Source organism: Maylandia zebra, linkage group LG17 (genome assembly GCF_041146795.1).
Source record: "Maylandia zebra isolate NMK-2024a linkage group LG17, Mzebra_GT3a, whole genome shotgun sequence".
Taxonomy (NCBI): domain Eukaryota; kingdom Metazoa; phylum Chordata; class Actinopteri; order Cichliformes; family Cichlidae; genus Maylandia; species Maylandia zebra.
Genome location: NC_135183.1, coordinates 9828681 through 9850021, shown reverse-complemented (window position 1 = coordinate 9850021; position 21341 = coordinate 9828681). Strand labels below are relative to the sequence as shown.

The following is a 21341-nucleotide window of genomic DNA, read 5'->3' as shown; positions in this document are numbered from 1 at the left end:
TTGTCCTATTGTTTGACGTTTTAGAACGGTACAAATTAACCTGTTTTTGTCAAATGAGTCTGGTGGCTTTTGTGAGGGAACATATTTGGATCCAAAAGCTTTACATTCCCATACAAATGTTTTGCTGCTGCCCTCATCCACAGCAGTGTAAGCTTCTCAAAAGCACGGGTGTGCTGACGGTCATTTACCATCGACAGTATACAGATTACAGGTTTATTCAACCCCCACTTGTCTAAACAATCCCTTTCCAGCCAGAAGATTCAAAACAAATAAGTAAGATGTCTGGGTCTACCACGCCAACATGTTCCCGTCACAGTCAGGCAGATTATGTTGCAAGAAGAACAAAGTTCACAGCGAGAAGAGAGAAATCGATAACAGCAAACAGTCTGACAGAGGGTCAGATCTATATACAGGAAATGGGAAATGCTTTTAGAGAAAACAGGAAAGCTTGATAACACTTTAGTTCTGATATTTTCAGACAACCAGAGTTAAGTGATAGAGCTCTTTAAATGCATCTTCTCTGTGTTCTTGCAAGTTACTGTTTAAAATAATGCAACCAAAAATACTGCTGAATTTAAGAAATACTGGATAGTGATGCAGCACCAACTTTTATATACTTTTATGTACCTTTATATGATGACACAAAATGTCTAGCCATGAGAATACTGTATAAAAGTACTCTGCATTTAACATATCTGTACATAAATAAGTATTTGTTACCACCTTATATTACAGTCACACTAAGGAAAACAATGGCTGGCCCAAAACCATTGTGTAAGTGTGTGGTAGGTTGGTTGCTGTAACTAGGGATGTCACCAGAACCAATATGTGTTGTATCACTTCCTACCAAAATTCTGAAAATGTGAGTAAGGACTGATTTCCCAAAAAGCCGTATGCAAGCATGTTACTGTACTGTACTGAAATTGTGTGGCCTAAGTGAACTAAAAGAATAGCTCCCAGATCAGTTTGAATAGATCAGCGTGAATGCTTTTCAATTAACATTACAAACATCCAAACCATTATCCTGCTTTTATTATGCCAAAATGTAAATTACCAACAAAGCTGTGAAATCAGCTTTGTTCCACTGGCTAAAATGTTTGCAATGGCTAACATTAAATGCTTATGCTAGTGTAATATAACATTAGTAGGCTATACAATGTTAACATTTTAAATAAATGATCTGCCAGTGTTTTAAAAATGACTTTAATGAGGCAGTTTATGGTCGAGTATGCGAGATGTCACTTCAGATCATTTCTGTTTTGGTATCGAATTGGGCTGTGAGAATTGTTCAGTTCTACTGCTGTTTGTACCGACTACTAATGTCCAGTATCGTGACACACCTAGGTGGAAATACTTGTTAACTTTTGCCTAATGTGAAGAAATTCAATGCAACCAATGGGAAACTATAATTTCTTTCTAGTCACAAGGAGGTTGCTGTCCTACCCTTAGTCTTAGGTGAAATCTGACACTGACATTGTTAAATATGCTGGAACTGAGGAGTGGAGGAGGTGGAGATAGCAAAATATAAGCTAAAACATCTCCTCCATTTCATGTGTCTACAGACAGTTAAAACAGCTTAATCTAATGTTGGGCCTGTAGGAAAACAAAAACAAAAAATAAACAACTGTCTACCTTCAGCTTTAATGTCACACTAAACTAATTAACCGGTTTACCTTTTATGTTTATAACCTGAGAGTACCGGATTACTTCATGAGGAAGCATAAAATACAAAGTGCTGTTCTGTGTCTGCAGTACCTTGGAAAGGTTGAGAAGTATCTGAATGGAGAAGGTGATGACGTCCATGCAGGGGACGCTCCTGTTACAGCAACGGATTAGTGTGAAGATGACGTTAGTGGCTCCGCTCTCCACAAGCCGCTCGCAGCACTCTGGGGACAGCCTGGTGGCGGTTTCTGCACACGAATGCAACATGCAAACACAGAGGCACGCACAAAGAGATTTCAGTCAGGACAAATCATAAGATGCACTCTTACATGAATAAGAAGTATGCATTTTGGCCAATTAGGCACATATATATTTACACATTTTAAACTATAAAATATTTAATAGATTTGGGAGTGATTGTAGAAATAGTCCCTAAAATATTACCCACCATAATTCAAAGACCAGAAGTGGGTTTTGATTCTACACATCACACATTAGAAAGACAAGAAACACAAAGAAATGCTCCAGAAATGCTGAAGCGTTTTAAAGAGGCAGTTTCTCAGAAGAATTTCTAGTAGATACGTCTATGGTATCAATTTAAATACTCATTCTCGAGTTGTCCATTCACTCATTTATAATGGTCCTCAATGTTAAATTGCACAGAATATCTCATCTAAAGATTATTAGAATGAGGAGAAATATCAGCATGCAAGAGGCACAAGTACAAATCAGTATTGAATATCTGCCATCTTTGGGCCCTCAGGCAACACTGCTTTAAAACCAAGCATGGCTGTGTCATGAAATCATTGCCTGGGCCCAGGAACACTTCCAGAAATCACTGTTACTTCACAGTGAAAAGTAACTATATTACTGGGACCATCTAAATGTTTGGTAGGAACTACATGCATCTTCTGCCTCTCATAATGATATGTGAAATAATTCGTCATGGCTCACGTGTGCTCATTCACTCAGTTGAAAATAATGTCTGATCGTAAGCTGAGTAAACTATAACTTGCATGGCGTTTGTTCAGTGCTGTGGTGGGGTGAGCCAAAGATATTGTCATTAAGCTGTTTAGTGTTACATAAGTTGCCACATCTAAAGCTGTGGGATGACTTGCAGGGAAAATGCTGTTTAAAACTATTTTTCCATTTTTGTACTCAGCATGAGGGGAAACGAGTAGACAACAAAAAGCCTTACCAAGATTTTTCAAGGCCTCCAGAATGTACGAGAAGTGTTTATAACGAAGAAGGTAGTCCAGTGCACATGAGGTTTTATTGCACAGTTTGTCTTCCTCTCGGACACTGGCAGTGACCACACGTAAGCGGTGCCTCAGCTTTACAATCTTGGGATTGTCATTCAATCTGCGGGAGCAGTGTCCTCTCCACAGAGCCTAGAAGGAGAAAGTGGTTAAAATTAAATTAAATTAAAAACAAACAAACAAAACAAAAACTCACATTAGTTTCAAACTGTTGGAAAACTAAATAAGTTAACAATTTTCAGGGCAAAATGTGTATAAAATTATTTGATTTCCATCAATTCATAGCAAACATTTTGCTAGTGTAAACTGTTATTAGAAGTATTAAATATTAACAGCAAAATTAAAGAAATGATCCCAGCAAGGCTGTTACTGCCTTACTTTGTAGGTTGTAACAACATTTTGCTGACTACATTGTCAACAAATATCAAAATGATGAGGATAAAGTAAAGACTGGATAACAAGTTGTTGCTTTTAATTTTGGTAACACTTTAAAACACAGCCTGCAACTAAGGGAGTGATTCCTCCATCATTAAATTGAATTTCAATTTATTTTTCTTTTAATAACAATGTCATTATAGTTACCTACAAAAACTCAGGGGTTGGGAGAAATCAATTTTATTTTTAAAAGATCTGTCATACTCACAAACATGATGAATATTAAGAAAAGATGTAAAAAAAAAAAAAAAAAGATAATAATAATAATAATAATAATATACAAAGGCACAATTAATCTACTCCATACTATGACATGTCCATAGAACAGTACAGTTTATTTATGATGTAAAATTGGGAAATTGCTTGTCCATAAAATTTCCGTGAAATTGGGCAGTACTTAAAAGTATAAATTGTCTTTTTTCCTATAAAATACCTTAAGTTATAAAATTATTAACGTTACTTATGCATTACATAAATTCTCCTCTGTAATTTGCTATATTATTGTAGTCAAGGGGTTTGTGTGTCCCAAGAATTCCAGGGGCTATGCACTCGGAAGGCCTTTTGCCCCTGGTAGGATCTCCCATGGTAAATTGGTCCTGGGTGAGGAACCAGACAAAGAGCTGTTTAGAAGACCGTTATGTGTACACAATCAAGGGAACAGTTCACCCTGCCTGGGATAAGGTTAGTGGAGCTCTGCCCTGGAGCCAGGTCTGGGGAGGGTACCTGAAGGAGAGCCCCTGGTGGCCTGGAGGCCTGACCGGACGCAACCTGGAGAAGGCAAATGAGCATTTCCTCCTGTAGGCCCACCATCCACAGGAGAGGGTTGGGTGCTATAGGGGTTGGGTGCAGTGTGTGACGGGTGCCAGTCAAGGGAGACCCTGGTGGGCTGATCCCAAGCTACTGAGGCTGGTGAAACGTCAACTTTCTGGTGGAGGAGGAGCATGAGCTGGTGTGTGAGGTTGAAAGGTACCAAAGAGATATAACCGGGCTCACCTCAATACACAGCTTGAGCTCTGGAACCAGCCTCCTGGACAGGGGCTGGACTCTGTCCCAGCTAGAAGTTGCTTTTGGTGACAAGCGGTATCTTGGCATGTCCTTGGCTGGCTGCCTGTATATTGGAGTTTTTTTCCCCCGGTAGACGAGAGGGTTTGATTCCTTGGTGTGTTGCTTGTTAATATGAGCCATTCGGCCCTTATACAACCGTTGCAAGAGCTTGGTCCACATTACTGGCAATAAGTTAGATTCATTCCCAGTGGGTATTGGATTCTTCCAAGGGTGCCCTTTGTCACCAATTCTGTTTATAATTTTTATAGACAGAATTTGTAGGCATAGCAAAGTGGCAGGAGGCTTTCACTTTTGTGGTCCCAGAATCTCTGCTTTTCATTGATTATGTTGTTCTTTTGACTTGATCAGTTCTGTCGCCTCCAGCTGACACTGGCCAAGTATAAAGTGGTGGGAATGAGAATCAGCACCTCCAAGTCTGAGGCCATGGCCCAAGCATCTTGGGCTCTTGTTCATGACTGAGGGGAGCGGGAGACGGACGGGTCTATGGTTGCAGTGATGCTGAACCGATCCGTTGTGCTGAACAGAGAGCTGAGAGTAAAAGTGAAACTCTCGATTTACCAGTCAATCTACGTCCCTACTCTCATCTATGGTCACAAGTAGGGGTGGGCGATAGAAACGATATACGATAGAAACAATGTAAATTTGGCCAACGATAGAGATTTTGACTATACCGCTCTACCGCATGTTAATGATGCCTGTTTTGGTTGAAAGCATCGCAGCGGCTACAACCATTATCATCTGCAAATTATGCCAGGCGACAGTCATAGCAAAGAGATGAAGCACTTTTGAAATATGGGGAAAGCCAAAAACTGCGCGTCCTCCACTTCCGTAAATTTGATTCATTTATGTTGAATTCTCTCACAGCTGTTCCTATCCCCATGTTGTTGCAGTATATTAATAACTAACCTATTGTGGATGAAAAGTCTCAGTTGTTCTCCTGACTGAGGTTTGGCCCGTGTATAGCATCCTGCTATGCGATTGCATTCGTCCCTGACCACCAGAATCCCTCACGTTAACTTTTATCGAGTGGAAAAAAAGTTGGCGTTCATCCTCCAGCTTCACTGTGCTAATGTTATGCTAACATAGCTGTGTCGCTAGCAATCACGTAGCACAACATTAAACACCAGGTAGTCCAACTTCAGTAACCCTGCAAACGCCACTGCTGTTTAGTTTTCTGTCTTCATTTATGTTGGAAGTGGTAGCAGAGCTGTACGTTTTAATTAGTTTCAAAAATCTCTGTCAGAACATGGTATGAAATGTTTAGGTGGAAACTAGCGAGCTAACTTCCTGTTAACTTCTAACTCCGTTAAATTTAAGAAATTCTGTTTTCATGGAAGCCTGGATGTTAAACTTAATTGTTACACCTGGTAAAGCAGCAACGCTGATGATTTTATTAAAGATGAAAGAATTTAGACCGTTTTTAACGCTCAGTGTTCATTTGACTTTGGGACCTGAAGCAGAAGGAGTTTTGGACCCAGATTACTCCGCGAAGCTCCTCACTATGGCAGCCGTAATGCTCTGACAATCCATCAAGCAGTGCGGCTTACCAAAGTTGTACTAAAACATTTTTAACAGATTTCTGCACGCCCAAATCGGTTTGAGGTCAGTAAGCACAACCAGAATTCATACATAAGGCACACTCTCGATTTTGGAGAAAATGAAAGGATTTTATGTGTGCCTTATAGTGTGGAAAATACGTTATACAGAAGAAAAGAATATATTGCGATATATATCGTTACCGCACGTGCTTCAAATTATATCGCGATATGGATTTTAGGCCATATCACCCAGCCCTAGTCACAAGCTCTGGGTAATGGCCTAAAGAATGAGATCAGGAATACAAGTGTCAGAAATGAGCTTTCTTGGAATGATGGGTGGCCTTTTTACTTAGAAATAATGTTACTGTAGAGCCGCTATACCCTCTACAGTAAAAGGAGCCAGTTGAGGTGCCTTATCCAGGAGGCATTCTTATCCAGGAGGCAGATAAGAATGCCTCCTGGATAAGGTGTTCTAGGTCTGTCCCACCAGGACGAGGCCCCGTGGCAGACTCAGAAGATATTGTAGAGTTTATATCTCTTGCCTGGCCTGAGAACATCTCTGTGTTTCTCAGATGAGCTGGAAGAGGTGGCTGGGGACAGGGGAGTTCTGTGCATCCCTTTCTTTGCTTACCTATGGGTTGTCATATAAAGTGTTACCTATATTTTCTTTGTAAAATTAGGCCATGTTCGCAACAGTCAGATGTTAAAAACAGTCCTCCTCCTGAAATTGTTTCCCAGTTATAATGTCATGGACTGATCATTGTAGAAAGAAAAGATTTAGCAAATCTTTAATGGGCTGTTCTAACTGAGGTGACTGAGGGTTGAATGAACTTTGGACACCTAAATATAGACTGAATTGGAAATCTGCGACTCTCCCCTTTAGAATTACAGGCAACATCTTTACCACACTCAGCACTGACTACGGTACCTGGGCCTTGAGAATACCCTGCTGAACCCTCTTCTGACGCCTGAGGAGGAGGAATTTCCAGACAGCCTGCTGGATGACAGTCGCAGCCTTGTGGCGACGAGCTAGCCAGTGCCTGACTGCTCTCTGAGCTGTAGCCACCTTCAGCTTGTACTCCAGATAGCGTCTTCTCTGTTGCCTCGCTCTCACCAGTCGCTTAAAAAAAAAAAAAAAGTCAAGATGCCATTTGTAAAAACTGTTGTACTCTTCAATAGATGTAGCACTGTGGATGTTTTGTGACTCTACCTGTATGGTGATAACAGAATGGATCTGTCTTTTAGCGGACTCCAAAGCCCAGTGAGCTCTGAGTGCTCGTTGGATCTTTATGGCACTGAGATGGTGAAATATGGCCGACGTAAAACGTAGCCTCCTCTCTGCACGAGCGGCCTTTAGTACCTGAAAAACATTGGCTTACATTTAACCAGCAACTTTTTTTCCCCTCCACATAACACATTGAGACTGCTTACTACAAATCACATTTCAACACTGTGAGACTCCAAACAAGCTGCAGTTCCTCTTAATTACGGTACTCTGTTTATTTTTGTACTGCAAATGAACTTTACCTGCTGTCTTGCAATCCAGGCTTGCCAGTGTTTCTGAAGTGTGATGGCAGCTTGCCTCACTTGGATGTATTTGCTTCTCTCCTGCCTGCCGAGCTGCACTGCTCGAATCCTCTGCTGAAGTTTCACAGCTGCATCTTTCTTTCTTTGGAAGATACGTCGTTCCACCAAACATTTCCAGTATGACTGGATTACAACAGCAGCATGATTTTGTAGGCTAACATCCCTCCTGACGCGCCAGCCTCTCAGTGCTGCCTGGAGAACTATGGCGGATTGTTTAAACTTCAAAAACTTTGCTCTTTCTTGCCTCTGAAGAACACGAGCCCGATGACGTCTCTGGATGATGATGGCAGATAGACGCATGGCCTGGAATTTGACGACTTCTCTGTGTTTTCTGAAGGAAGACTGGATCACAGTAGCAGCTTGATGCCAACGAGCAACTTCCTGTCTGACCTGCTGCCCTCTGTACGCTGCCTGAAGAACAACAGCAGCTCTGCGCAGTTTTTGATATGTTTGCAACTGTTTCTTTGCTGCTACAGAGGCTCGATATCTTGTCTGAAGAGTCAGGACAGAGGATTTCAGAGTGAGATACTCCCTGTGTTCGCAGTGAGCTCTGTAAGCTCTCTGGATAACACTGGCAGCTTGATGCTGTAGTTTGATCATCTGTCTGGATTTCATTCTACGATATGCAGCCTGTAGAATGATGGCAGCTTTTCTAACCTCTTGATAATGTTTCACCACAAGGTTTCTGGTTCTTTGAGCTCTGAACCTCTGCTGTAAGACACAGGTTGCCCAGCGTTGTCGCCTGAACTCTGATTGAAGTTTATATCTCCTGAAGTTTGCTTGAATGACAGTAGCTGCTCTGTGCATCTTGGCAATGTCAGACCTGACACGATGACCTCTGAAAGCTGCTTGTAGGACCACAGCAGAATGTCTCATTCTTAGGAAGTTTTCCCTTTCTTGCCTCTGAAGAACACGAGCCCGATAACGTCTCTGGATGATGATGGCAGATAGACGCATGGCCTGGAATTTGACGACTTCTCTGTGTTTTCTGAAGGCAGACTGGATCACAGTAGCAGCTTGATGCCAACGAGCAACTTCCTGTCTGACCTGCTGCCCTCTGTACGCTGCCTGAAGAACAACAGCAGCTCTGCGCAGTTTCTGATATGTTTGCAACTGTTTCTTTGCTGCTACAGAGGCTCGATATCTTCTCTGAAGAGTCAGGACAGAGGATTTCAGAGTGAGATACTCCCTGTGTTCGCAGTGAGCTCTGTAAGCTCTCTGGATAACACTGGCAGCTTGATGCTGTAGTTTGATCATCTGTCTGGATTTCATTCTACGATATGCAGCCTGTAGAATGATGGCAGCTTTTCTAACCTCTTGATAATGTTTCACCACAAGGTTTCTGGTTCTTTGAGCTCTGAACCTCTGCTGTAAGACACAGGTTGCCCAGCTTTGTCGCCTGAACTCTGATTGAAGTTTATATCTCCTGAAGTTTGCTTGAATGACAGTAGCTGCTCTGTGCATCTTGGCAATGTCAGACCTGACACGATGACCTCTGAAAGCTGCTTGTAGGACCACAGCAGAATGTCTCATTCTTAGGAAGTTTTCCCTTTCTTGCCTCTGAAGAACACGAGCCCGATAACGTCTCTGGATGATGATGGCAGATAGATGCATGGCCTGGAATTTGACGACTTCTCTGTGTTTTCTGAAGGCAGACTGGATCACAGTAGCAGCTTGATGCCAACGAGCAACTTCCTGTCTGACCTGCTGCCCTCTGTACGCTGCCTGAAGAACAACAGCAGCTCTGTGCAGTTTCTGATATGTTTGCAACTGTTTCTTTGCTGCTACAGAGGCTCGATATCTTGTCTGAAGAGTCAGGACAGAGGATTTCAGAGTGAGATACTCTCTGTGTTCGCAGTGAGCTCTGTAAGCTCTCTGGATAACACTGGCAGCTTGATGCTGTAGTTTGATCATCTGTCTGGATTTCATTCTACGATATGCAGCCTGTAGAATGATGGCAGCTTTTCTAACCTCTTGATAATGTTTCACCACAAGGTTTCTGGTTCTTTGAGCTCTGAACCTCTGCTGTAAGACACAGGTTGCCCAGCGTTGTCGCCTGAACTCTGATTGAAGTTTATATCTCCTGAAGTTTGCTTGAATGACAGTAGCTGCTCTGTGCATCTTGGCAATGTCAGACCTGACACGATGACCTCTGAAAGCTGCTTGTAGGACCACAGCAGAATGTCTCATTCTTAGGAAGTTTTCCCTTTCTTGCCTCTGAAGAACACGAGCCCGATGACGTCTCTGGATGATGATGGCAGATAGACGCATGGCCTGGAATTTGACGACTTCTCTGTGTTTTCTGAAGGCAGACTGGATCACAGTAGCAGCTTGATGCCAACGAGCAACTTCCTGTCTGACCTGCTGCCCTCTGTACGCTGCCTGAAGAACAACAGCAGCTCTGTGCAGTTTCTGATATGTTTGCAACTGTTTCTTTGCTGCTACAGAGGCTCGATATCTTCTCTGAAGAGTCAGGACAGAGGATTTCAGAGTGAGATACTCCCTGTGTTCGCAGTGAGCTCTGTAAGCTCTCTGGATAACACTGGCAGCTTGATGCTGTAGTTTGATCATCTGTCTGGATTTCATTCTACGATATGCAGCCTGTAGAATGATGGCAGCTTTTCTAACCTCTTGATAATGTTTCACCACAAGGTTTCTGGTTCTTTGAGCTCTGAACCTCTGCTGTAAGACACAGGTTGCCCAGCTTTGTCGCCTGAACTCTGATTGAAGTTTATATCTCCTGAAGTTTGCTTGAATGACAGTAGCTGCTCTGTGCATCTTGGCAATGTCAGACCTGACACGATGACCTCTGAAAGCTGCTTGTAGGACCACAGCAGAATGTCTCATTCTTAGGAAGTTTTCCCTTTCTTGCCTCTGAAGAACACGAGCCCGATGACGTCTCTGGATGATGATGGCAGATAGACGCATGGCCTGGAATTTGACGACTTCTCTGTGTTTTCTGAAGGCAGACTGGATCACAGTAGCAGCTTGATGCCAACGAGCAACTTCCTGTCTGACCTGCTGCCCTCTGTACGCTGCCTGAAGAACAACAGCAGCTCTGTGCAGTTTCTGATATGTTTGCCACTGTTTCTTTGCTGCTACAGAGGCTCGATATCTTCTCTGAAGAGTCAGGACAGAGGATTTCAGAGTGAGATACTCCCTGTGTTCGCAGTGAGCTCTGTAAGCTCTCTGGATAACACTGGCAGCTTGATGCTGTAGTTTGATCATCTGTCTTAATTTCATTCCACGGAAGGCAGCTTGTAAGACAACAGCTGCATTTTTCTTAACACTCAGGGCATGCACCTCTGCTCTCATCTTTTTGTTAGCTCTGTAGCGTGTTTGCAATACAGTGGCTGCCCAGCAGAGTCTCTTGTAGTTGTTTTTCTGCTGGTACATTCTATACTGAGACTGAATTGTTACAGCTGCCATGTGCTCAATACACAGCCGCTTTCGAACTACATATCCTCTGTAAGCTGCTTGTAGACAAACTACTGCCCTTCTCTTTGAGAGATAGTCCAGCCGTGCTTTTCTTGCCAGGGTTACTGCTCTGTACCTCTGCTGACAGGCCAAAACTGCCACTCTGACAGCCAGGAAGTTTTTTCTATCCCGGATGGCCAGAAACTTTCGCTGAATGACTGAAGCAGCTTGGTGCATGTTTGCAATCTTTCTCCTGGCCTTGTGGCCACGGTATGCTGCTTGGATTACTATGACTGCATGTTTCATTGTTCTGTAACTCTGCATCTGTTGATCCATGAGCCGTTTGGCCCTGTACCTTTCCTGAATAATGATGGAGGCACACTTAAGGGCAAGGTAAGCCACACGCATTCTGTGCATCCTGAAGTGAGCTTGGATTGCTCTGGATGCTTTATGTTGCCTCTTCAAGTCCCGCCTTTCTCTAAATCCCCGAAACACAGCTTGTATCTTAACAGTCGCCTGCTTAAGTTTTCTGAATTCATTTAGCTGCACCCTGCACAGCAAAAGAGCTCTGTATCGGCTCTGGATGACAATCGCTGCACTGTGAAGCAGAAGATAACGTTTCCTACATAAAAACATCCTGGCTAAAGCCTGAATGACAGTCGCTGCCTGGTGCTTTTTCTTCAACTCTGCCCTAACTCTCATCCCTCTGAATGCAGCTTGGAGAGTAATGGATGCCGCTTTCTTTTCTAGGTATCCTCTCCTCATCTTCCTTCCAGCCAAATAAGCTCTGTAATGGCTCTGTAGAACCACAGCTGCTGCCCTCTTGGCTCTGTACTCTGCTTGCACTTTGTGCCGACGATAACAAGCCTGTATAAAAGATGCACACTGATGCCACTTTTCTATCCTCTTCCTGTCCACTCTGCCTCTCCAGTTAGCTTGCACAGTGAGCACAGCGGCCCTCAGAGAGTTATATTCATTATTTGTCTTGCGACTCAAAAGTGTTGCTCTGTACTTTTGCTGTATTAGAACTGCAGCTCTTTTCAAGATCAGGTAGCGCCTACGGGCAGCGTGCTTCCTAAAAGCTGCCTGGATCACAGCTGCTGCCCTGTCCTGTTTTTTCAGAGAGTCTCGAGCCACTTTCCCACGATACGCTGCCTGTATGGTAACGGCCGCGCGTTTCATCCTGACAAACTTTTTCCTCTCCGCGTCTCTTGTTATGGAAGCTCTGCACCAGCGCTGGATTACGACTGCAGCACACCTCATTTCCGACACTTCTTTTCTGACAGCGTGCCCTCTGAAGGCACTCTGGATGACAACAGCTGAGTGGTGCTGCAGTTTTAATGTGAGAAAAAGGCGCCTCTGTGCAAGGCCTCTGTACTGAGCCTGAATGAGGAAAGCACTTCCCTTGATCTTTCTGTACTGATTGAGACACTTTTGCATCCTGTACCAGGACTGGATTCTCACAGCAGCGGCAGTTCTTTGGGACATTTTTCTTCCGTACCATTTCTTAAAAGCAGCTTGTATCACTCTGACCGCACAGTTTTCCTTTTGTATTTTCTGAGCTTTCCATCTTCTATAGCCTCTTTGTATTTTTACCACAGCGCTCCTTAGTAAGAGATAATGTGCTCTGTCTCTTTTTGAGATGGCCCATGCTCGTGAGTACTTCTGAATGACTGTCGTTGCCCAGTAGATTTTCCCATAAGCGGAGGCCGCCCTCCTCATTCGCCATTGTGCTTGGACAACAATGGTATGATATCTGAGGCACTGGTAAGCCCTCATAGTTGAAAACATCCTCCACTGAGCCTGCAAGGACAAGATAAGACCCATTTAATTCAAAGAACAAAAACACGTGGTAGCTTCATTATGCTGGATTTATCCTTGATATGACAAAACAGTAAAATTATCCAAAAAAAAGAAGTGTAATCACAGTGTTTACTAGACAGCACATTAATAGATGATCATGAACATCAAAATGTCCTTGAACAAAGTCATTCACAACTAGAAACAAAGTCAGATTAACCATCACCTGAGAAGCTGAATCTAGTTAGATTCAAAAAGCCAAAGCCATATGTGACTTTGTCAAACACCACTTCTAACCCTCAGATATATAACGCACATACACACCTGGATGACGGTTGCTGCTTCATGCTGCATAGCCCGAAGTTGAGCCTGTTTTCTAAGTCGCAGCTTTTTGCGGGCTGCATAACCTCTCCATGAGGTCTGGATGACAACAGCAGCCTGGTTCTGCCTCTTAGCTCTGCGCCTCTGAAGAAAATTCCTCACAAATACTTGGATTTTCATGGCAGCCATGTTTCTTTCCTGCATGGAAACAAGAAGCAACATTAAACTAGAGCTGGGCGATATGAGATTTTTTCATATCACGATATGTTTTTTTCATTTCAGGCGATAACGATATCTATCACGATATAAGCCAAATAACTATATTTGTAAGATTTAAATGTGCCGTTGCTCACAAGTAAAATGTGAAATAATCAGCAGCTTGTTTTTATTTAAATATTTATTTCCCATAATAAGTTCGACAGGGTAGATGTACTTAAGGAACATGAGACTTTTTCAGATAAATAAAGGCAAATATTGCAAACTACACAAAAGGCAGCCGCTAAAGCGTTTAAGTTTCAAAATAGAACAAACGAAACAGACTAAATTGTCAATTCCACTTAGAAACAAAATATTAATTCTAAAAATAAATCTTAGTTTGTTTTACAGAAGAACAGACAAAACTGACTAACTTTTGTCAATATCAAATAAACTGAGAACTAAAAGGAAATTCTCAATCTCTCCTTGTTGTATAGCTTAGCTTTTCAAACAGTTTTAACAGTTACTTTAGTCTGACAAAAGCCGAATGACGAATTAGCGCTTCCAGTCAGAGACTGAGGCTACATCCACACGTACACGGGTATTTTTGAAAACTGAGATTTTCCGTTTTCGTTTTAAAAAAAATAATCCCGTCCACACATAAAGGGAGAAATGAAGGAAAACGCTGCTATGAACATGCCAAAGCAGCAGGTGGCGCTAGATTCCTAACCGTGCAGAAATGTTGGCCAATCAGAAGTCTAGAAGCCTCGGTGGGAAAAAGTAAACAAAGCTGGGGCATAGAAGCAGAACCGAGTCGTATGTGTGGAGGGACAGTAACTGTGTGTATATGTAAGCATTTAAACACTGCAGAGAGTAGAATTAACAGTAACAGTATTGTAGAAATTCATTTCACCGAAACAATAACGTGGCGCACAGTGTGACGCATGCACCAGTTTATTGTATTTCCAGACTTGCTTTCGGCACAATTTACAGTGCACGCTACTCTGTTTTTGTCAGACTTGAAATAGCCGAAATACCTTCACACTACGGAACTTCTATGGCTCTTCCGTTCGACAATCTCTCCGGCATTGGAACCATCATCTGTTTTCTCTTCGGTCACGCTCGGTTGATTTTTCTAGTCGGCACACTCATTTCCTCCATTACGCGCTGGCTGCTTCCCAAACAAACACACGTGCGGCTTGGCACTTGTGCTGTACGTTACAAGTCACGCGACGTGACGCTGCGGCTGTCATTGGTTCGGCTCTGCGCTACTTAATTTGGATTGGCTGACCTTTTTTTTTTTTTTTTTTTTTAGAGGACAAGAGCGGCGAAGTCTATCGCGATAGCTTAATTTCTCTATCGAGTAAAAGTTATATCGCGATACATATCGTTATCGTTCTATCGCCCAGCTCTACATTAAACACATTATAACCTTCTCTACAGAGGTTACTTTTTTGGTAGCATTTTGTAAGCGTATCAGTCTGCAAACATGATGGGTGTAGAGTTAACGATCCTTTAACGTGTGACTTACATCCACCAACGTCTTCAAGGTTCATTTATTGACAAGTACACCTCAAACACCCATAGTTACCCATGACCAATATTAGGCCAGTATCAGACATAAAGGGCTAAAGGGTCTCATTAACACTTGACTTAACTGTGAGTTTAATTTAAATGATAAATAAGTAAAAACCACAAACCTTGTAGAGTTCTAAATCTTTCTTGAGCTTGTATTTCCTCCAGGCTCCCTGTATGACCCGCGCAGCTCTGGTTTCGTCCCGTAGGTCCAACAGGCGAGCGCACAGGAAGGACAAGTACGACATCACCACCTGCAAGTCAGTTTACGTGGATGAAGACAGTGCTGCATTCTCTCTCACATTTTGGTACATTAAATATCTTTACAATTGAGGCGTTAAAAGCCTTATTTTACCAAATCCTGAGATTTTAAAGACAAATGATTGCAAGAGAGTTTGTCCTCATGAGGGCGGAAATTTAGTCAGGTTACATGGGTGAGGCAGCCACAAAGTCAGCCAACTCCTGTAAAGTGAGCTTAATTCATTTAAAAGCCAACATCTGTCACAGAGCTACTGAATCAGAAAGCTACATTTGTATTATTGTTTTTACACATGATCATTTATACATCTGTAGCACAAGACTGCAGGCAGGGAATTAGCGGGGGAATAAGCTTAGTGTAGTGTTGGGAATGTGTTTCTCTTTGTTAAGTACATATAAAACACACTGAATGTGGATTAATAATCAGTTGTTATGAATTTCACCAAAAACAATGTTCTGTGTTCCTGCAAGCTATGACACACCTCCCACCTGGTCTCACCTTCTCATTGGGGATAGTGTTGGACATGTCGGCCGGGTTGATCATAGCGGGCACACCGCCCAGAAAAGACACCGCACTGTTGACCAGTTTGAAGTTGCTTTTCTCGTTCTTCAGTAGCTCTTTAAACTCCAGCGATGGAGAATCAGGTCCTGTTGGCGAATAAATAGATACTGTCAGTAACAACTCTCTTTTGTATTGTGTATGTATTTTGATGTTATGACATCACGAAGCTGAGGTAACCGTGACTTAAAAAAAATTTAAAAATTAAGATGTAATGTAATAAACGTACTGTGTTATTTATTTGTTACATTTCTTTTTTTTTTCTTCTTCTTTTTTTTTTTTTTAATAATTCAGAGTTCCTTTCATATTCACCGTTTTCATGTTCTGACAGACTACAAATGTCTGAGGTACAAACATCCAAGTGAACTTTTTTTTTTCCTCTTTAAATCCCCCCCGGCACAGATGGTTGCACTAAGGTTGCAGCACACAGCTGACATACCGTTTGGGCCTGTGGGCAGGGACTCAAAGGAGCTGTCGGAGTCGCTGGCTGAGCAGCTGAGCTCCAGTCGGCCTCTTGGTGAGCACTCGACAGTCTGAGTGGTGCGGTGACTGACAGACGCTTCTGGCAGGAGACCCGGGTGGTAGTGGTGGATAAGGTAGCACAGGACGCGGCCATCCGAGAACGTCACGGTGAAGTTCTCCACCTGCACACACACAGGCAGAGAGAGACTTTATTTATCGTTTCCAACTAGAGTTTTCTGAAAATTTCTCTCTCTATATCTATATATTACAATGTCAAGGTTGCGTTTTGTGGCAAATATGATAATTCCAAAGGTCAGCAAAAACCAACAAACCTGTCATTTTGCATCACACAAATATCATTTATATTTACAGTGTTGTTTCGTTTTGTTCTTCTGAAAGCCCTGAGATGCCACCGAAAAGCATATTTAGGGTTTAAGCTAGAAAAAAAAAAAAATAGACATTGAAAGGCGTTTTTCAACCACATCCAAAATTTGCGGGTTTTGGGTGCTCTAGCAATGTAGCCCACCACGAATTCCATGGTTCAGCTAAATGTATCCTTGTTTGGATAACTTGCCTACAACGCACATTGAAATGGGTAAACGCCTACACTGCCTGGGTGAAAATATATCTTTGTAACATTGTATAAAGTAAGTCACGTGAATGCACAAGGTTATCTTCCATGTTCTTAAAATCTGTGTCTAAATCATGATGCGGTCTTTGCAAAGGAGTTAGAATACATGCATTGCAAATAAACTGAGATTTAGTAGCCTAAAGTAGATAATTTATTTATTTATTTTCTTTATAAAAAAAATGCAAACAAGAAGCTGCAAAGATTATAAAAAGATGAAGATGATAAGCAATGAGGAAAAGTGTGTAGATATAATCTAAAAGCGACACAAAACAATGACCAAAATCTACTGTATTACAGCTTTGTAAGATCAAGGTAACGTTTTATTTAGTGTGCATCAACCTCAAGTTAAAAAAAAAAAAAAATGTAGTTAGTGGGCAAAGTGTAAAAGCAACCAGTAAAAGAGATAAAACTTAAACAAGCCTCAATTAAATCAGTTTAATTCTGAATGTGAAACTATTTTCTTTGGTTTCTTAGCTAAAATTAAACTATTTAGTCTCACCTGCAGGTTGTAAAAGTCACAAACGGAACGGACCCAGTCCATAAGCAGGGTAACTTTGGTGCTGCCATGTTCGTACGGGACTCTGGTTTTTGCAGGCGTCTGCCGAAGACCCCGATCGGCCTTCAGAGATGCTAGCCTCCGTTTAGTCCTCAGGGTTTTCTTCAGAAAGCCAATCTCCTGCTTGAGCTGATCCTCATTCAGAATCACCTCCACCTGAACATATGATGCAGTAACACCATATCAATCAACTCTCTTCACTTATTGGGATGGGGGTTCTCAAATGGGGGAAACAAAGGCATACACACATGAAATGCAAAGATGATTTTCCACAGCAGGCTCAGCGTCTTTTCTCTGTGTCCATCCACAATGTCTCTTGAATCAATGGTTGAGCCTGAAAATAAAAACAAAACATTTAAATACCATCAAAGCAAAGTTCTGAATTTTCTTTTCATGTAAGCTCAATAAAGTTTAGTAAGAAAGAAAGTCAGCAGACTACAAGGTGATATAGAACTTGTTTACACTCAAGGCAAAACTATAGCAGTGAGATTTCCAAAGAAAGTGTCTGAATATAAAACACAACGAATATGTTCATATCTTAAACAGTATATACAAATTTGATTTTCAGAAATTGATTAATTACCACGTTCGTCCTTCAGGTCGATCCCTTTGCTTTTGAGAACTTGTAGAGCGACATCGACGTTGTGGACCTTCTGCAGGCGGCTGATGGCCGGGAGGCGGAGCTTCACAGATAAAGTCCAGTCCTGGACAAGGAGCTCCATCACTCTCCTAAAGCAAAAAGATGATCCTTAGCTTCCATCATCATCATCATCATCGCTTCAACTGATTTGTCATGCAATGAAATGTTTATGTCACACATTTAAATCCCACAGCAGCAGCAGCTGAACATAAATGAGTATCTAATGAGAACCTGATCCACACATACAGGGCTAGTCAAGGTCAAATCCAGCTTTTGCCAATTTAAATCTGGCTCATGTCAATTTGAATTCTTTAAATACATTTAATTAAATGCTGTTATAACCCTAACTACATGTTGGCCAATCAGAGTACAGGACAACATTAGGGGCAACATACCCACTTGAAATACAGGATATTTAAAAAAAAAAAAAAAAAAATACCCATGTAATTACAAAACAGAAAAATATGTAACATTAAATTGCATCATAACCTGTAGGGAACCTGACACAAATAAAATGGAGTCAAAGATTTGCTCTGAAGAAAAAAAAAATTTATTTAACAGACTCACAGACACAAACTGAACCACTGTCAGGGCTGTCTAAGAGCCAATCCTTCAGTGAGAAATCAAGGAAGGAAATCCCCTGTCTGAAACCGCCTTGTCTGAGAGTCCTTAGCTCCCAATTCCCTTGCCTATCTGAGCCTGACCTCTGAGAGAAGCACACACGCATCTGGGATCCGAGCATCGCATTAAAATTCATGCCGACACACTCACACTAGACGAACGCCACATTTTAAGTCAACTGCCAAATTCTTCACAGCGAAGTCGAACTCGTCCAGGGGCGTCTGAACGTGGGAGACGGGTAACCCGAGGTAGCTGAGGTGCCGCGGGAGGATCCCCTCTCCGCTCAGGAAGTCCCTTGAGAAGGCCAGCAGCAGGTCTTTACTTGCCTGTTAAATAAAAATGTAAAAAATTGAGCAGTACATAGCACGACAGAGGTTAACACAAGCCAAAAAGACCAGAAGAGGGGAAACTGTTTTTCATGCTTTTATTTCAGTCACTCTTCGCCTCCCTCAGTAAAACCTCCCTGGATCGTCTCCAGCTTGTGCAAAATGCTGCTGCGAGGCTCGTTACCACATCCTTCGAGACCTCTAACGTCACACCTCTGCAGATCTCACTGTGCTGGCTCCCCATTAAATTTCGAATTCAATTCAAACCTCTAGTTTTTATCTTCAGGCCTCTTCATGGTGAAGCATATCTGTACAGAGATTAACTTTTCACCAGGACTCTTGGGGCGCCTGATCAGAGCTTATTATCCATCCCTAAATCTAGAAGAAAAACTAACTAAAGCTAACTGAGCCTTTGCAATCGTGACCCTTACTCTTGAAATCTCTCTCCTCGATTCTTTGATCCATGAGCTCAGTATACTCAAAAAGCAGTTCAAGACTCATCTTTTTAACCTATTTAAGCTTTTTTTTCTTTATCATCATTCCAAAAGCACAATGACATCATATGCTCTCCCATTCAATACCAAGAAAAGAGTAACTATCTTAAGCTTTTATTCAATGTACAAAAATTGTAATTTTCCACAAATGTTTGTTGGTGACACATTGTGTCTCTGGCGTACCTTGAACTCAGCATCAACACAGAACAGACAGGGGTCGTGTTCAATGAGCCGGGACTCTTTGGCTTTGTCCAGGAAACACACGAGCAGCAGCAGCTTCTTCAAAGTGAAGCGGGACAGCGCCTCCTCGTGGCCTAACCGAGAAAAGGTAAACAGGCATTCATACAGTGACAATCAAGACAATTTCCAGTTTACAAAGGAAATCTTATTTTGATCACAAGATATCCTTGTTTTAAAAAGTAGTCTTTACACTCCCAAGTTGTTTGAATTATTTAATTGCAAGTGGGATTAAAAAGGAATTCCAAACATCTACAAAATCAGGAAAGTATTTCCTTCATCCTTTGCTCTGTCATCTGTCTTGGGCTCTTCAGCATTATGTTCCCAGATTAATTTTAGGAATAAAACATTAGAGGTTTTGGGACATTAATCCAATGAATCCAAAGTGATCTTTAAGCCTCATGAGAACTAATCACATTCAAAAAGTAATCGGTTACTCAAAGTGAAGAGGGGAAAAGAAAAAGTGAAACATCCTGTTTTTCACCTGAGTGTTAATCAATTATGTTTGTGTTTGGAACATTTGAATAATCATGATCATCCAATAATCATCACATCAACTGAAGCAACTGCAGCTGCACATTTCAGACAGTTATAGATCTGGCAGCATAACATTGAGCATCATGCACACTGTATCTATATTTATTATTTAGTTATATTTATTTGGTTGTGCTGCCCATTTCCTCATCTATTTTACTTCTTTTTTTTCTCGGTCTAATAATATAAAGCACATCTATTCCAGTGCAAAATGTCATTGTTGTTGTGTTGTTAGAAGGAAATTAAAAGTTTGAGTCAGCGAAGGAATAACAAGAAGTCGGTTAATTAAGGTTGCACTCATGCCCAAGTTGTTAATTTTCTATAATAAAGTGTTTCTGTCTGGTGATGATAAAGGCAAACCGAGACTTGTGCTACAGCTCAAGTGGGAAATTCAAAAGCAAACCTGGGCTGATCAACACACAAACAATGCCCCATTTTTAATTACTTTGAATTCAATTAAACTAAAAGTCTCGGCTCTCCTGGTATTTCTATTAGCTCTGACGCTGACCCAACATCCTCTCAAATTACCATCTTTGTAAAGGTGGGGCACTCGGGGGTGTCTGAACTCTGCAGCAATGTCCGGGTTCCACAGCAGTCGCTGGAGGATGAACACAGCCAGGCCCAAGGTGTCGCTGTTGCTTTCCAGTGAGATCAGCTCTCCGTAGATCGTCTGAAGATGAGCAATATTCAGGGTAAAAATAAATAAATAAATAATAACAACATTGTTGGAAATGGCAAACGCTGAACATTAGAAGAAAACACATGTGTCAGAATACCTCAAGTCCGATCCGTAACCACAGAGGGTTGTACGAGAGGAGCCAGTTGAGGACTTTTTTACGTTCACCTGAAAGATGACACGAACAGGCCTTAGTGACAGGAATCTCAGAGCATTGAGCTTTCATTAAGCAGGACTCTTACCTATGTCCTTCCAAAGGTGGCGGTCCTTCCTGACAAGCAGTCGCCGGGCCTCCACCTCCAGTTCGAGCCTCTGAATGGCCTTGACCATGGCGTCAGATGTGAACAGCTGGCAGGCGGAGCGACGGAGGCGATTTAGCTTGCGTCTGGCTGTGTAAGTGCTGAAGGACATCTCCTCTTTGGTGGGAGCTTTGGGCACACTATACTTGTCGTCACCGCCCATAGCAAGGGACACAGCATTTACTACACGAGAC

The 21341-nt window shown here is 42.1% G+C and overlaps 1 protein-coding gene across 1 annotated transcript in view; it reads right to left on the bottom strand.

Moving 5' to 3' along the window:
* aspm (assembly factor for spindle microtubules) overlaps positions 1 to 21341 on the bottom strand; it is a 28946-nt gene that overhangs the window by 2330 nt on the left and 5275 nt on the right. Inside the window, exons 7-23 of the mRNA XM_024799933.2 lie at positions 21091 to 21330; positions 20949 to 21016; positions 20701 to 20842; positions 19585 to 19715; positions 18732 to 18907; positions 17904 to 18049; positions 17569 to 17654; positions 17264 to 17476; positions 16111 to 16315; positions 15612 to 15760; positions 14980 to 15108; positions 13088 to 13282; positions 7487 to 12766; positions 7170 to 7319; positions 6888 to 7079; positions 2861 to 3053; positions 1756 to 1910 (exon numbers count right to left, since the gene is read on the bottom strand). Of these exons, the coding sequence (XP_024655701.2) occupies positions 1756 to 1910; positions 2861 to 3053; positions 6888 to 7079; positions 7170 to 7319; positions 7487 to 12766; positions 13088 to 13282; positions 14980 to 15108; positions 15612 to 15760; positions 16111 to 16315; positions 17264 to 17476; positions 17569 to 17654; positions 17904 to 18049; positions 18732 to 18907; positions 19585 to 19715; positions 20701 to 20842; positions 20949 to 21016; positions 21091 to 21330 (7850 nt within the window). The remainder of the gene's footprint in view (positions 1 to 1755; positions 1911 to 2860; positions 3054 to 6887; positions 7080 to 7169; positions 7320 to 7486; positions 12767 to 13087; positions 13283 to 14979; positions 15109 to 15611; positions 15761 to 16110; positions 16316 to 17263; positions 17477 to 17568; positions 17655 to 17903; positions 18050 to 18731; positions 18908 to 19584; positions 19716 to 20700; positions 20843 to 20948; positions 21017 to 21090; positions 21331 to 21341) is intronic.